Genomic DNA, 16,440 nt, shown 5'->3' on the forward strand with positions numbered 1-16,440 from the left:
AAAAATTTAACGATTTAACTGCAAAAACTAGATTTTAGTTTTGAATAACATTTTTTCTTTTGATTCAAATAAGTTTTGCTTTACGTTTAAGCAAACATACTCTTAATAAGCACTTTTATTTTGTGTTTGTCAATCGACGATTTGAATTTTCAAGACTGCTTGAACCTCTCGAACGCATGAAAGAGAAATTGTTTGGCGTGCAGTTGTACACACATTCCTGTGGAGTTCAGTTCAGTACGGTACTTTGGGGCTAGCGGTAGTGCGCCGTGTTGCTGTCATCGGATGTGGTTGTGCCGTCCGTGCGGTTTGCGTTACGTTGCGGTTTTTTTACTCCCCAATGCACGCTAGGGGTTGTTTCCAAGCTATAAGCATATTGTTAAAGTTTTCGTTGCTGTGAATAGTGCCCGTGACAAAGCCCCCCAAATATTCCGCCGAAGAAAACGCGTTCCAGTAGTTCTGGGGCGACCCACACCTCGAATTTGGAGTGCCTTCCCCCTCTCGCTCTGGCTTATTCGCGTTCCTAGAACTCCCGTGTGCCGCACCACACCTGGATGTAGCCGTGGAGTAATACGTATGCACACACGGAATACCGAAAGTGCGTCGCGTGCGCCTGTGGTTGTGCTGGATTGCGCGTGTTTTTCTGTTATTTTTTAGTGAGCTTGCGTGTATCTAGTGTTTGTTGTTTGGGGCAGGAGGTGGTCCTGGGTGTGCGGTGGGACGGTGCGCTGGTTGATTCAGTCCTGTTTTTCGTGTTCCCGTGGGTACCGCAAACAGAAAGCAAAAAAAAGGGGAGCCCTTCAGGTGCGTCACGTTGCAGTTGTTGCCGATGGAAGGCGCGGTTTGCGGTGTGTGGCAGTTCGTTCATAAATTTTGTTCAGCGGAATAAAAGCAGTTCTGTCGGAAGTTGAATGAATATAAAAGGGAATACCCTAGAAACCGGCCGTAGTGGAGTGGTCATTGGGAGAAAGAAAGTGTGAAGCGGAAAATTAAACACAACCCAAAACTACGGCATGCGGAGGTCTTCTTCTTCAGAGAGGTGGGAAGATCCAACAAGCGTTAGCAAGTTGTGCAAACACAGCAACCGCCATGCGAGCGTGTTTTGTTAAGTGAAATTCGGTTTCGTGAAAACGCAGCAACCATCCGCCAGCCCAGCTCAGCGGAGAGATACAGTGGCCGCCGGAAAAGAGCCATCACCTGTGCAAAAGAAACGCGCCAACCTGCTGCGCGCATCCAATCTCAACCCCACAAAGGGAGCAAAAACGCAATCGGAAGTACGGCGGAAAAGATACAATACGTGCGGGGAGAAAAGGTACGGAAATAAACGCTGAGAATTTCAAAAGCGGAGGGAAGTGGTGGCTAAAAGCGAGATGAAAAAAACTAGGAATGTGGCCACCACCAGGGTACGAGTTTGTTGTTCAATCATAATCCGCACGCAGCACGTTTTCAAAGTGTCTAGCAACCAGAATGCCGTTTACAACAACACAATCAAACGCGGTTAAGGAAAGGGAAGGGCAACCCTAGCAGGTTTGTTTTCGTGGCTTTCTTTTCCCGCGACCGGGAAAACTAATGCGTGCCCAACTGGTGTGACGTGTTTTTCAGCGACGATCGAACAAACCAGCAAAGTCTTCTAACATCGTCGGTCGCGTGGGCTTCCCCACGTCGCAGACGCGTTGGAGAAATCGCTCATTATGCAAATCGCCTTCAGCCCTCGGTCGAGGGACGAGGGGAGAAAGAATGTACAGAATGCTGTCGGTGGCCGGTGGCCGTGAATCAGCCCCGCTCCCGGTCCCTAAGTCACTTTTCATAAACCGGTATCCTGAGGCAATGTAAGGAAATATCTTGTGATTTTCTCTGTGCTGACAGATGAACTAGCTTGCTCGTAAAAACAAGCGAATAATGTGACACGTTGTGCATAGTAATTGTTCCTTGGTTGCAACAAAAAAGTTGTCATAAAATAACATAAAACAGACAAAACGCTCTGTCACGTAAACGGGTGTGCGACTGACTTATCCGCCAGGCGTGGTACCTACTTGCATGGCCAAGGTTACATTTCCCCAGCTGAATTCACGTTTTTTTACTTGCGAGAGCCAACCCTGACCGGGTTGGTACACGAAACACACCCCTTTGCTGGCCCGCAACCATAGAATGAAGCATATTTTTCCCAGATGTAAAATTAATGAAATGTTATTTTTACACCTCTTGTTTTCTTACAAAAAGAAAAATAAATGGCTCTCGTAAAAGAAAGCACCACATTGCAAAGGTTGTTGCGTTTGTTTTTTAATACAAAAACCCGTGCAATCGGCAAGCACGCCACCGGCAAAACTTTTGATTTCTTTCGGCGGCAACGAAAAAAAATCCCAGCCAATTTAAACCTTCCTCATCCCATTACATTTCCGAATGCAGTTTCATCGTTTCACCTGCATTTCGCATGCAACGGAGTGCATGGTTGTACTTCAACCATGGCATCCTCAGTTTACTTCGCTGTCTGATAATAATTATGTGAACTCTGAGTAAAAATCCATTGTACTTTCTTGCTGGGGAAGCAATGGATCAGAAATGTTTGAATCATCCTCACCTTCTTTCTTGCTGCTCTCGGCGTTTCCTTTCCAGCCCGTGGCAAGTATCGCACATTTCTGATAGGATTGTTAATCCCCTTCAGATTGAGGAATGAAACTTTTTTGTTGTAAATTAATTCACCCGCCACCTTTTTTGTTTGACTCACATTCTACGGCTCGTGATGATTCACGATGCATCATGGGCTCCGTAGTGGTCACGAACGCACGCAATATACTCTGCCGCAAATGCCACGTCTCTTGCGATTGTTTCTGTTGAAAAGGTGAATGGAAGAAGCGGCCTAGACGACGGTAGTAGCGGCTATCCATCAAGATGTAGCCCTTGTGCGTTTATTTATTCACACTTTACATGCAGGTGAATAAGATGTAGCCTCTAACAAGTGCGATGAATAGGAGCGTGAAGGACGACCGGAACCAAACAAGATGCATTTTTGCTTCGTTGTTCCAAAATGTACAAACATTTAACTCAAAGGAGGTCTTCTCCTTCTCAAAGGAGGTGATCACACATCGTCATGTGTGATTTTAAACTAATTTTAAGTTTATAAAAAAAACATTTACTAAGCAATGAAAGATTCATTCTTATTGTATATCGTCCAGTTCAGTGTAAAGCTCCACGACGAGACCTACTTTCGGATTGGATGCAAAACCAGATTTCGACCGCGATTATGTGATACAATTGCATTCTGACACATTCGTCGCACCTTCAATTTCCCAGCGCTACCCCACTTCGAACTCGCTCTGGAATACATTTCGAAGCCCCGGCGCACGTTGACCGACAAAATCTCGTATTATTAGATGAGGCACAAAAAGTTTCGCGATTGCACGTCACCGTTGGTCCGGTTGTGGGACGACCAAAACCGGATGGAAGCGTAACGGAAGGGCGGGCCCTTTTCCGATACCCACCTACTGGCCTGGGGGTCCGCACACAGGGCGGACACAGCGGCGCGTCATCCAGGTCATCATGGAAGCCAAACCGTGCATCGATCATCAGTCGTCGACACTGTTGCTCGTTCATCTGTTTCATATTTGCCACTTGGCGCGGTATAAGATCCGTGGAAGACGCCACTCGGCCACTCATCATCAACCTCATCATCGCGGCGATGAATACTGATGACCTTCTCGGGTGTTCTATTACCCACCCCGTTGCAAATGAGGGTGAGGTGCGTGCGTCGAAAGCATCGTGCATGCCATTGGAGATACGGACACGATTGTATTACCCACGGAGAAGCCAATCCCGTGCGATCGTTTCGACCGGTGTGTTTTAGACATTGACGCTACGTGCCAATGCTGGCATACTTAAGGCCGGGGAGTGTATTATAAAACACTCGAACGGAGGAAGATTGAACCCAAGTGAAACCTTCCACCCAGTTTTGGCACGCGAAGCCTACGATCAGAGACGTCCTTCAGATAATAATGCAACGGAAGTGAAAATCCATAGGTCCTTGTGGTGGCCACACGGAAGATGGGCGCAACGTTTTTAATTGCCAATTTTTGTTGATACGCTTCCAAGGCAACAGATGGTTTAGGAGTTTATTGAATCAATTTTTATGTCATTAGAATGGATGCAATTTCCAGCCAACGGTTGGTAGTATCCGCCATTTTTTGTATATTCGTATCCGTGCGTTAGTTGATTTCAAAATTGCTAACAAGAAATACTAGTCAGTCATCAGCAACCCTAGTTTTAGTTAAAAGTTATTTTTTCTGGCGATCTTTGAACGATTTGTGATCATTATTTATCATGATAATCTTGCAAAACAAGTTGCACAGTAAATTTTATTGCTCTCATCACTACTTTCATCATAATTTACTGAAGTCCTATTCAGTCATTTTCGAATCGAAGGCATAATCGTGGAAGCAATGGATGGAATGGCTCTAAAAGGCTCATCTAGTAAATTAAGTATCATTCAAAGCAATGAATATTAATGATAAATTCTCTCTCTGTTAGTGTAAAATACATCAAGCAAAATGCACCGGTTTTAAATTTGATGCTAATGTTCTATCCAATATCGAATTTCCATTCCAGCATCCTGCTTCCGAGTGACCTAAAACCGGAGTAACGGAACCGCGCGCGCCAAAGAGAGCAGTTACGAAACAATTACGAGTAACTGCAACAATTGCGCGAGTGAGTCCCTTCCCTCCACCATCTGGGTGGAATGTGTCTGTCTCGCGATCGAGGAAAATTGTTTGTTTAGTGGTCGTCTTTTCGGCCAAAAAGGGAGGGGGGCCACCATTTGTTTGGCCTTTCGTTCACGCTCAAACTTGAAGGAACGGTACCTTCTCAAGACCATTTCATCGTCCATCAGGGGGGCCAATCGATTGGTTGGTTGACGCAACGGTTGCGGTAGTTTTTCAGCTCCATTAGCTGCCGAAATTTTTTGCGGATTAAATGCTCCAGCCAAAAACCCACCCAACCGATGCGGCATGGAAAGGGGGAAAAAGGCGAGACCTTCCGGATCGGGCGAGAAAATTAGATCAGCTTTTTCCAATCCGTTTAGCATGGTTCCGATCCGATCGCTACCGGGTGGGTCGGGGACAGAGATTCGTTTGATACCATCTTCTATGTCTTCCGGCCCGAACGTTCTATGGCGTTTATAACTCCAGGGTATTTTTGTTTTGCTTTGCCAACCTGAACGTTGAATGTTCATTCAACCAAACACGCTGGCTGTGTGTTTCGAGTCGACCGACCAGAAAGAGTTTAAATAAATTCGACCCTAGCGAAGGGACGACCGGTTTCCTCCGCGGTGTGTCGCTCTCCCGAGGGCCACTCTTGATGCAATTCATGGTTGAGTAACTGGACTGGGTGGACTGGAGGAAATAAATCTGATAAATAAATGCTCTCTACCTCTACCTCGGCGCGGATGCGTTTGAAAAATCGTGACAATCTTTCAGTAGCACTAGAGTTGGATTAAATGGCACAATGGGGCCGATATTGCTGGTCGTCGTTTGATTTTATTGGGTCGACCATTTCGAAATATAGAACAGAATCCCAGGAGGGTCAAATTGGTAAGGCTACATGTAGCGTTTTCTTCATATCAATTGATGTTGACATTTGAACCTTTCGCACTCCTCAGACAAACAATATTGTTTTTGATTTTTTCTCTTCTATTTGCATTTCTTGAAGTGGATAACAGATATTACATTCACTAATGAAAATCGATGGAGAATCGAGTGTTCAATATGTAAATTTATAACTTTTGGAGGTTCTAAAAATATTTCATCTAGAACACTCCCATAAACAACTGCATTAAGCCGTAACCAAGAACAAACAGTCATACTGAACATTGTTCATTTTACTTGATGGCAGCCAATTAGTCACGCTTGGACACCAAGTAGACTCGACACAGTCGGTTTTCTGGTAGGTGGAAGTATGTAACCCGCAGTTTTCTTCTAAATTACTTTGCGGCACACAATATTCTAATGAGCGAACACTTTCCTCCCCATCCATCCGCCGCCTTTCTTCCGCTGCTAACGATGGTGGCCACCGGACAAACCGTTTCTACTGCACTATTGCGTCTCGGGAAACTGCACCAGCACGTCATCACGCCTACTGTTACCCCGTTGGGATGCATTTGGAAGGAAGGGTCTTGCATTGAGGAGTGTACAGGGGGCAACCTATGGGAACCCTTTTATTTTGCATGCCATTTTGCTGGCTGCTCTTATCGCGATTCGCCTCGGAAAAGTGGATTTGTTGCGGTGGAAATGCAACCCCCCTCCTCACGCCATGTGAGGAGCGAAGAGGAGCACATAAAACTCGCTTACATAAGGGTTTAGCTACTTTGTATTGCTTAAACGAAAACAGTGGAATATTTTAAAACGAACAAATTCTGTCAAACAGTTGCAAAGCGAGATTGAAAAAAATGTAACTGAGCTAAATTGTGCCAATTGTCATCGTACTGTTGTGAGATTTGTGACATGACATGTTAATTAATTCCGTTTGTTTTGAAGCTCCGAAAAATGCGTGACCAGCAGATTACGCAATTTGTTTTAATTTTATGTGGCTTGCCGTGAGGAAATGTACATACGCTGGGTTCCCCAAACAAACAAGTTCTCATGGAATCACGCCTAGACAATATGTATCATCGTCTATTTGTCGCTCCATAAGTTTCGCCATGGTAATTAGTATTTATTGGAGAATTTAATGGAAATTTATTTTCTTTTAACTATCTTCTTTTATTTTTCCATGTTTTACCTTTCATGTATTCAGAAATGTTTTAGAACCTGTCATTCGTTTCTCCATCATTCATTCGTGTTCAAAAAACGAATAGAACACCGCAACTTCTGCCGTTACAACGATGATGTAATTCATTGTTTCGAAACGTTACCATGACATTCTCTGAGGCGTGTGTGTTGTCTTCACTTAACATTCTTCATTGCGTTACCAGCGGGCCGACTCCGCTCAGAAGTCAAGTATGGATCAGGTAGCCCACCATAAGACGTTTTCATCCCGTTCTCTGCCCGGTCAGGGGCAACACCCGTAACGCCCTAGCCCTAACCCTACGGTGAATGCCATCTATTTGGCGGCTGGGCGGGTGGTGTATTAATTGCGTTATTGAAGAACCACCTTGTGAACAAATCGTGTGACACTCGCTCACGGGTAATGTGATGTGTGGGTGTCATGGAAGAGGGTTTCGGTTTTTTTTGTTTCGTCAAAAACGAGCCAACTAGTAGAAAAGGGCAGCACATCATAGACTATGCTTAGCGTCGCAATAGTCTCGGCACCCATCATGCAGCCGGCAATCTACGCTGGTGTGGTCATCGTTGCTCGTTGAGTTGAGGTGATGGGTGCATGAAAATGAGCAGCATAAACAACTGTCCACTCCACTAACAACCTGCCCGTTTATCTGTTGTCGTCCCATCTGCTCCGTTCTGCGACGGTTTAGGAGTCTATCTTCCATTTCTATTACTAGCCATCCGCGGGAAATATTGTTCATCAACCTACCATCGCTTTACCAACCGGGTACCATAGGATGTACCAACTTGTTGCTGTTTTCTCAGCACAGCGGGTTGCTTTGTTCGCCGTGGTGTGTAAATGTTGACCGCAACTGATGGGAAAACCGCGAGTGATCGATTGACATTAAAGGCGCGGAAATAAGTTAGAGGCGGTAACACACTGCCTCGCCGTGCTTCCGTATGATGCATTGCGATAAGAAAGAAAAACAAACTATTTAAAATTTAATGGATTCACTTGTTTTAATAGCACAAACAGGGAAAACATAAATACAATATCACCTGTGCTGTACTGTGGATGCCTTTGGAAAAAAAGCCAGTCGCATGTTATGTAAACGTGCTTTAAAATGTATAGAAGTTTTAAATTCATAAAGCACACATGTCTTGAGGGACAACTGACCAACCACGTAAAGGGCCGAAAAAAGTTTAAAACCCATTATTACATATTCGAAATATTACTAACGACGGACGTTATGGTAAAAAAGGAAAAAGAACATCCAGTGTATGGAGAATAATTAAAAAAAGTCTGTTAATTGAAAAACACACTGTTGACAAAATAATTCAATGGTAAAAATGTCCACCACCAAAACCAGTGTGGTGCATCGTTGCGGAATTAATCGATGCCGTATTGTGGAGCGACCGTGCCGGCGATCAACAAATAGCTGCCATTGAAAACAACGAACCTAATTGCGATCGTCGTCGCGTTAGATGGGCACTTGCATCGACCCCTCCAAGCCCTTCCAGCCCGACACGTTCCCCGGGAAGCATCTTTGGCATAGGAATTTTAATTATTTTCCGAAAGTGTATCTGTGAGACTCGCTGCAAGGCATACTCTATTAGCCGAATGGTGTCGTACATGCCGCAAAACGGCGAGCCAACTTATTGGATTGTTTCGCCCGCCGGATTCCGACTTCCCCGGTGATAGCGCAACAGCTAGCCGAGAGCTGGCACGCGCGCCAATAATTGTTTACCTCATCAGCAATTCGCTGGACGTCGTCGCGATCGCCATCGTCTATGTGCGCGTGGTTGAAAGCCAGTGGGCACTTTGTCCACCGAAGAAAGGCAGCGTTAATTGATTTGCTCCTTTCGTTTATTTATGTTTTCGTTTTTCTTCTGCTTCTCTCTACTCCAGATTTAAAAACCGGTCAATCACAACCACTAATCTTGACGCCGACGAGCACCGGGGCCACATAGTAATTAGCGAAGCTTCCTTTGAACGGAATAGAGATCATTCACACGACGACGTCCAGTAACATCCGCACGCGACAGGGTTCGCTTTCACTGTCGGGACGTGGTGGAAGCAGCGTGGCGCATCCTAGCGAGGACAAAATAGAACCACCAGCGGCAGCCGGAGCTCGCAGCGCGCACGAAATGCGACAGGGTGACTGGCGTGAGCAAGAAGCGGCCCCACAACACCACCAACCCCAGCCCCAGCCCCAGCAACAGCATCCGCACGGACACCGGCCGCACCATCACCACAACCACCATGCCCGCCATTAAACCGACCGTGTACGCCGTGCTGGTAACCTCGGTTGGCTTCCTCTGTCTGGTCATCAGTGCGACGGCCGTCGGAGTTCCACAGTGGGCGTACTACGAAGGTCGCGGTATGGGTTAGTAGCGGCCAGACGCCGTAGAATGGGTCCTTTATAGACCATCTCTATTCACACATCCATACTCTGTCTGTCATTTTCTTGTAGACGATCGCGGGTACTTTGGTCCATGGCAAAAGTGTCAGCAGCTCAACTACCGGGAACGGTGCGGTGACGGGGTCGGCCGATTTAGACCATCAGGTAAGCAAGCGCCATTGTGAATGAATTTGTTGTGACATGTTTTGCGCTTTCTCCCTTCGACGAACCGTTCACATGAAGTTGATTTCGTATCGAGTTCACTGAAAGAATATCACTGTGAAAGGTTCTCGGTTGTAAATAAGTAAAAAATAATCAAATCGTCAGATTTGGACCAAGTCCATCCTCCTCGAGGGCGTATAGAAGGAACTTGGAACTATGATATCCCACCCTTGGCTGTCTCGACAGTAAACGTTGGTTTAACAGTTGTATGTGTCTGAAATATGAGCGGTTGCTGCCGGCCAATTAGTCAGAATAATTGTAATTCTTGCCACTTATTGGAAAACCCTACTTCTTTATTCTTTGTCAATGTTTCTAAGAACATTTTGTATTAGAAGCTGCACAATTTTCTGTTTCGTTAGTTATAGTAGGTTTTATCCGACACCACGAATCCTTTGAAATATAACTATGTAGGTTTTTTTTTAAAGAAAATAAATTCTTTTTATTACAGTAAAAAATATGTTCTTGTAAACAAGTTGTCACAAGAAGAAGGCTATTTATCATCAAAAATGTTCACAAGAAATTAGGTTTTATTCAAACGAATCCCGGCACCGTTCCCGGATGGGTAAAGGCCGTTATCAGACGGTGAGCCCACTTGGGCTGGTCGCGTGGCACCATGTGGCCGGCGTCGCGCACCAGCACCTCCACTAGTCCGTATGCAAGCTTGAAGTACCCGGCCAGCTCCCCATCAAACTCCAGCGTTCCCCGAGGCACCGTGCGGTAGTAGCTGGCCCCATCGTACTGCAGCTGCTGCAAGTAGTTGACCATCATTGGGTATGCGCAGATGATGTCCAGCTGGCCATTGTAGAACATGATCCGGTAGTGCAGCAGTAGCTCTTCTATCCACGGTGCAACGCTTTGGTATATATCGTCCTGCAGATACCTTCCCACCTTGTTGTCGCTGTCGAGGTCGTGAAAAGGCTGGTCGCCAACGTGGATGGCGCGCCGGGTACCATTCAGCTCGAGAAAGCTAACGAGGTAAAACGCGTCCCTCGGGTCCTCCGACGTGCGCAGATAGTTGTAGTACGTCTCGAAGCCGGTTAGGTTGCGGAACAGCGAGCTCCCACCGGTGGCATCACCATCCACCAGGTCGTCCATCACCTCAAATGCGCACTGATAGTTGCCCTTGGCAATGCAATCGGCCACCGTTCGCTCGGCCTGCTCAAAGCGCTCCTGTGCGTTAACGTCGATAAGCCCGAGCTGGTAGAGATAGTCGCCGTAGTTCAGCTGATTGATCGGGTCACTGAACCCGTTCCCGATGGCCATCCCGGCGAGGTTGACCTGCTGCTCGCGGGGTGTCTTCGGGTCCTTGTTCTTCCGGTGGATGGTGATACCGAGTGCGGGGACGTACTTTCCCGCGTACGACTCACCCGTCACGTAGAAGGGCAGATTCCACAAGTCCGGGAAGAGTTGCAGAAACTGCACCACGGCCGAGTACAATTCCTCACCGATCTGCACCTGATTGCGGGCGTACCCGGCCTCGTGGTCCGTGAAACTAAATCCAGTCCCGACCGGGTTATCGATATACAGCAGGTTGTGATTTTCGTACCACGAGTGATTCCGCTCCGTGGCCACCAGATCTCGTGTGATCTGGAACGGTCCGTTTTCTTCGAACAGCCCAAACAATGACGACGCTCCTGGGCCACCCTGTAGCCAGAGGACGAGTGGGGCCTCGGTGCGGTTCACTTTCGCCGGGAAGTACCAGAAGTATAAATTTGAGTTGTAGTGCTTGTCCACGGTGAGGAACCCGGCGTACGACTCAAATCCACGGATACGACTATGATCAACCCGGGCCAACCGTTGCCCTTCGGTAATGTTGCCTGCCTCGATGTACGGGGTTAACAGCAGCGGTACACCGTTGTCGTTGCGTTCATGCGTTGCCGGTTGCCTGAATCGATTCCCAGGTCCATCATTTCGTGGCCAAACCTTTTCGTAAGGATTAACAAACAACCCGTTCGCGCCCGGATGGGACAGTTGTAGAGCAAAAAACAGCAAGAGTAACACAACACTACCGGAACGAATCATTTTCTGCGTCTACTCGAGACCAAAGGGAACTATCAACTGATCCTCTCGAGTCGGGTTGGTGCCGTAGCACATATAATCTTCGGTCGCGTTATCAAACGAAAGGCGCGCGGTTAGCACTTTGCTCCCCAACGGTGCATTTATACTCGTTAGTGTATGTGTGCATTTGTTAAGCCATAAATGAATAATACTTGTTTACAAATCGTTGGGCGAGAACCGCTGCTGATCGTCGTCGATCCGCTTCTCTAACGAGACGGGATCGGGACTTTATCATTCATTGCGGTAGAACGGACACATGTGAGGGAGAAAACGAGAAGTTTTAATTTTGCCGGTCGATACGAAAAGAGCATAACATTAAGCCCCAGCATATTCAGTATTATGTATTTAAAAAAATTTTCTTCTTTTTATTCCCCACTAAAGCTGTCGTATTCGTCAGTGGTCTCTTGGCCGTCGGTGGCTGCGTGCTGTTCGGGATCTTCTGCATACTAAGCATCGTCCAGATCGCCATGATTGCGTCACGAGATCGCGTCTGCATGAGCTACAAGGCGCTGGTGTTGTCGAAGCTCGTAGCGACAGTGGTGGCCGCGGGCCTATCGTTGGCGGCCGCCGTCCTGTTTTCACTCCAAACGGATGACAACTCGCGGGGGTTCGAGATCACACGGGGCATTTCGTTCTATCTGCAGCTGGTCGTGACCGGACTCTCGCTTGCACTGCTCGCTCTGGCCTCGTACGATCGCATCTTGACAAAGCGACCCGACGGCGATCCGACGATGCTCTCGAATGCCACTAGCAACGGACGAAGAGGCCGACCCGCCGGTACCTACAACAATCCCGGCTTCCGGGAGACGACGTCCAACAACCCGAATGGTAAGAAGCAAACGTGGGTCTATTTAGAAGGAACTGGAGATTGATTCTAATGGACGATTTTTTGTTGTTTTCAGGAATCGCAGTGACGGATTCCTCTGGCCGACCGTACTCGTCCGGCATGAACGGGAGCATGCAGTCGGTCAACACCACCGTCACGACCGTATCGAACGGTTCAACTGTCGGTTCCGGTTCCGTCACGCGGACACCGCTTCGGTCGAGTCTGAAAAAGCCGCGTCCGCCCGGTTCCACGACAACCACCGACGGGCTGGGCATTCGCAATCCGGGCTACTCTGGTGGCAACCAGTCGCCCCGGATGCAACGAAACGGCAGCGTCAAAAAGGTGCGCATCCAAACGCACAGCACGGACGTGTAGGAGTGTGTGACCGTTTCCGCACGGCCGCTGCTTTTTTCCGACGATGGGAGAAAGCAAAGGACAATCACGGGACAGGAGAGCTCTCCTGTGCATTCATATTCCGTCCATACATTTTCTAAATGAAAAATCTACCGACAGGATTAGTAAAATTATTTAACGCCCCTCTTAACACGATTGAAGATAGTTAAAGTAACATGACATGCAATTAGTAATCTCACGGAACGATGGAGGAGACCACGGAAACGAAGGAATCGAATGGAAACTCGAAAAAAGTAAAAACGTACTGATCTGTAAATATAGTATTCACCGCGAATTGAAACTCGCAGAAAAATGCCCCATATTAGTGGTAATATAAATTGGAAAGCGACAAACCAGCACGACCATAAACGATAGTCAATCGGTATGTCCAATCGGTTACAGGCCCGTTAGGAAAGGAGTCAATGCTCTGGCTAGCTTCCGAAGCCCAGACACATTGCAAGTGATCGTTTTGTGCATTTTTTTTTCATTACCCGTGTATCATGGACCAATCAAGAAACGTTGCCTTACAAACCGAAATCGCATTCCACACGGTCGAGAAACTCTCTGTCGGATGGGGTAGCAGGTATTTTGCTAGCACAATTCTTCACGTTACCCACTGTGTGCAAGAGTTTAATCAATTACGCTCACGTTTATCTCATTATTCATGTTCGGTGTAGTTTAACGATAGCGTACGATCATCACCATCTCTCCTGTAGGGTCAATTTAGAATCGAATGTTAATAAGTAGTTGATCATACGTTTGTTGTTTTATATTCACGTTGTCCATTTGCTATTGCCACCTTTCGAGAGTTTTATGTGAAACAGTACAACAATAGAAAAGCACAGCACATTGCCGAGAGCCAGCATCAATCTTAGTCCACGCGGTCGTTGCCCATTGCAGGACAAAAGGCAATGTTACACGACGAAGCAAGTGTAATTTTTATTTGTTATTTAAAATGTGCCGATGCGCGATGGTCTCCTGTGTGGTGAGCGCCGTTGAATTGATTTGAAAAATATGATCATGGTCTTCCAGCGACATCCAGCGTGTAGCGTGTGTTACGTAGCGGATGGAAACCGATCGCGCCAACCACGTGCATATTCCGGTGTGAACATTCCGTCCCAAGATCACCGAAGAACGATGGTAAAAGCGTCCGTGGGCAAAGCGAATAGTTTAGCCAAGCAATGCAACGGTTATGTTATCAGTATCACACATATCATCGCCGGGAAAAGGGGCATGTAGCATTCCAATCAGTTTTATTTTTAAACTAATACCGTCCATTGTAACACAACTGTGTCGTAGTTTTATAGTAGCGATACGCATAGGTTTATGTTTTTTTTTGTTTATCGTCATAAGAAGGAAGCAATATTACTGTGCTAATGTAACATTGGCCGATACAATGCCGCCCGTACCTTAGAGAAAAGTGTGTCGGAAACCCGGTACGAAACGTACTTTTATTCGTGTGTAAATCAATTGGCTCCGTATAAGCCGACCTAGGAGAGGCATCCTCTCAAGCGTAGCGAACGAAAGTCTCAACAAAAAAAAAACGGAAAAACGGAAAGTCGACCAATGCACAAAGTATAGCATATAAAAATAGAAACTTTCTTCTTTTCTGTCCTACTTGAGGGAGAAAAGGGATGTTAGAATTTGGTTAAGTTTTTCTAACGTTAGTTATTGTTTAATCTTACAAATTGACCTAATGCACTACATTCGTACCGAGGACAAAGCAGCAACAATCAATAATCCGTCTGTATCGTCGTTATGTAGCGATTCATTAAAAATGAATTCTGTAATCGTCTGTTCATCAATCACAAGAAGATGTATTTCGTTCCGTATTGCCTGGATCTGTATTATTTTAATGTTGCAGTAGAAAGTGAGTCGAATAATGTTGTGGTTAATAAAGCAAAGGTTCCCATGGAATGGAGCCTACGAAAAAATCTAAAACGAAGGCAAGCAAATGACCGGTGGAGACGATCGAAAAGAAAGAAAGTTGGTGAAATTCGGTTTCGGTTTTTTTTTATTTCAGTACAAGAATTCTCCGTTATCGAACGCCTACAAAGGTTACGAATGATTCAGCTGTACTGAAACTGCATCGTTAACCACGATTAGGAACACACGGCTTTTATAAATCAACCACTCGCCGTTCCGGACATCCTGGCGCTGGCTCTATCCAAAAAATCGGCCCCTGCGACTTTGGTCGAGATTTGCATGATGTAAGCTGTCGAAAGAAACGTCGTACTGGGCCATGTTTGTGTGCTTTGCTCGATGCCTTTTGTCGCTCTATTTCACAGTTGCGGCTATGGTTTTTAACAAAATCCTGTTGAACACACCCCCAAAACCCCACGAAAACAGAACACTAGATGGTAGCTATGGTTGCAACATATTCGTTATTTCTCGCTTACCTCGAATGTTTCAATCTCATCAGTGTCACGATTATTAGCAGGAGCATCAGACGGTATAAAATTCACCGGCTCAGAATCTTTTCCCGCCGGTTGGGTCGGTTTTTCTGCCGACTTCTTTTTAAAACAAGTGCAGTCTGTCACCATTTTGATACAACTGCGTTGCGTGATTTTTCTAGGAAGCATGTTTTTTCAGGTTTAGTACTTTGTACTAAAGGCGGAGAACAAAGCAACCACAGCATAGAAAGTAATCAAGTTAAATCATACTCAATTCTCTGTTCGTTTCTATCCGAAGGAAAAATGTTGCGTAAAGTGGTAAGTGGTTTCGGATTTTCTTGCATCAAGAAACGGGATGCTGACGACGACCCCGAGTTGCAGAATGTCGAATATGAGAATGCAGACTTCCCGAGGAGTCGACCAAAGTCTAGGTAGGTTAAATCTGGCGTATAAAAGCTATAGCTGAAGGGATGTAACTAACTATTGTCCTATAATGAATGTAGCGAAATCCCTATTCCTTCGAGATCGCAGTGTGGTGGCAGTAATGAGTGCTCTGCGGGTAACACAGGGAAGCATTATGATCCCGCACCTATTGCAGGTATGATTATTTTAATTCCTCAGCTAGCAGGCGGTTCACTAGAAGTGTTCAATTCTACCCCGTATATCACTACAGAACCGAAGGGAGCACGTAACAAATGCCGGCAGCGTGCGGAAGCGATTGAAATGACCTACTTCAACCGGCAGGATGTCATAGACCTGGACGCAAGTTTTCAGCTTCCAGACGAAGGTAATAATATTGCATGCATCGTACGCTATTGTTGGTTGAGGTAGAAGTGAGCTTCATGATTTGCTTCGTTGTAGAACCCAAGGCCGAAAATAACGCATCGCGTATTGAAGATGGCAAATCTTTTGGTACTATACAAGAAAGGACGAACCTTCCTAAAAACTGTATGATCAAGATAGGAAGTATTGTTGATTCACCGGGAGGTTCTTTACCGCGCATAATTGTAGCAGAAGAGGTGACAGAGCAGCTCATATTTCGATTGAACGACGTTGGAAGTATGATGCGTAGTTCAATGAAATTGCAAGAAACGGGCATCTACTACAATACCAATACGGGAACGGTGGAGCTTCATGGCGGAACTTTGCATAACGACTATACTATCTAATATCAACTTGTTAATACACCATAGCAGCTTTTTTAACAAATAAATTATATGTATTTCAATCATGCCATGCGTGAAACAGCACTGGTTTTGAATTTGTTTAATACATTAAATTACACCGCTGTTTCAATATAACCGTGGGAAGTATGCACTTTAATCACCGGCGGTGTGTCCCACAGGACTTTGTTCACTGGTAGTGCCGACAACGATATTGCACTCCGCATCGGCCAGGTTGAA

The 16,440-nt window shown here is 46.1% G+C and overlaps 1 protein-coding gene across 2 annotated transcripts; it reads left to right on the top strand.

The window, feature by feature from the left end:
- Positions 1–252: 252 nt before the first annotated feature.
- LOC131267739 (uncharacterized) lies at positions 253–14,579 on the top strand. 2 transcript variants are annotated; one of them, XM_058270686.1, is made up of 5 exons: positions 253–1,309; positions 8,653–9,130; positions 9,218–9,310; positions 11,807–12,253; positions 12,328–14,579. In XM_058270686.1, exons 2-5 carry the CDS (start codon positions 9,007–9,009, stop codon positions 12,624–12,626), a joined length of 963 nt encoding a protein of 320 aa, XP_058126669.1. In that variant the 5' UTR covers positions 253–1,309; positions 8,653–9,006; the 3' UTR covers positions 12,627–14,579. The 2 variants fall into 2 exon arrangements, with proteins under 2 accessions (XP_058126669.1, XP_058126670.1); XM_058270687.1 differs by having other exon boundaries at positions 8,653–9,124.
- The last annotated feature ends 1,861 nt before the right edge of the window (positions 14,580–16,440 follow it).

This window comes from Anopheles coustani, chromosome 2 (assembly GCF_943734705.1).
Source record: "Anopheles coustani chromosome 2, idAnoCousDA_361_x.2, whole genome shotgun sequence".
Lineage (NCBI taxonomy): Eukaryota > Metazoa > Arthropoda > Insecta > Diptera > Culicidae > Anopheles > Anopheles coustani.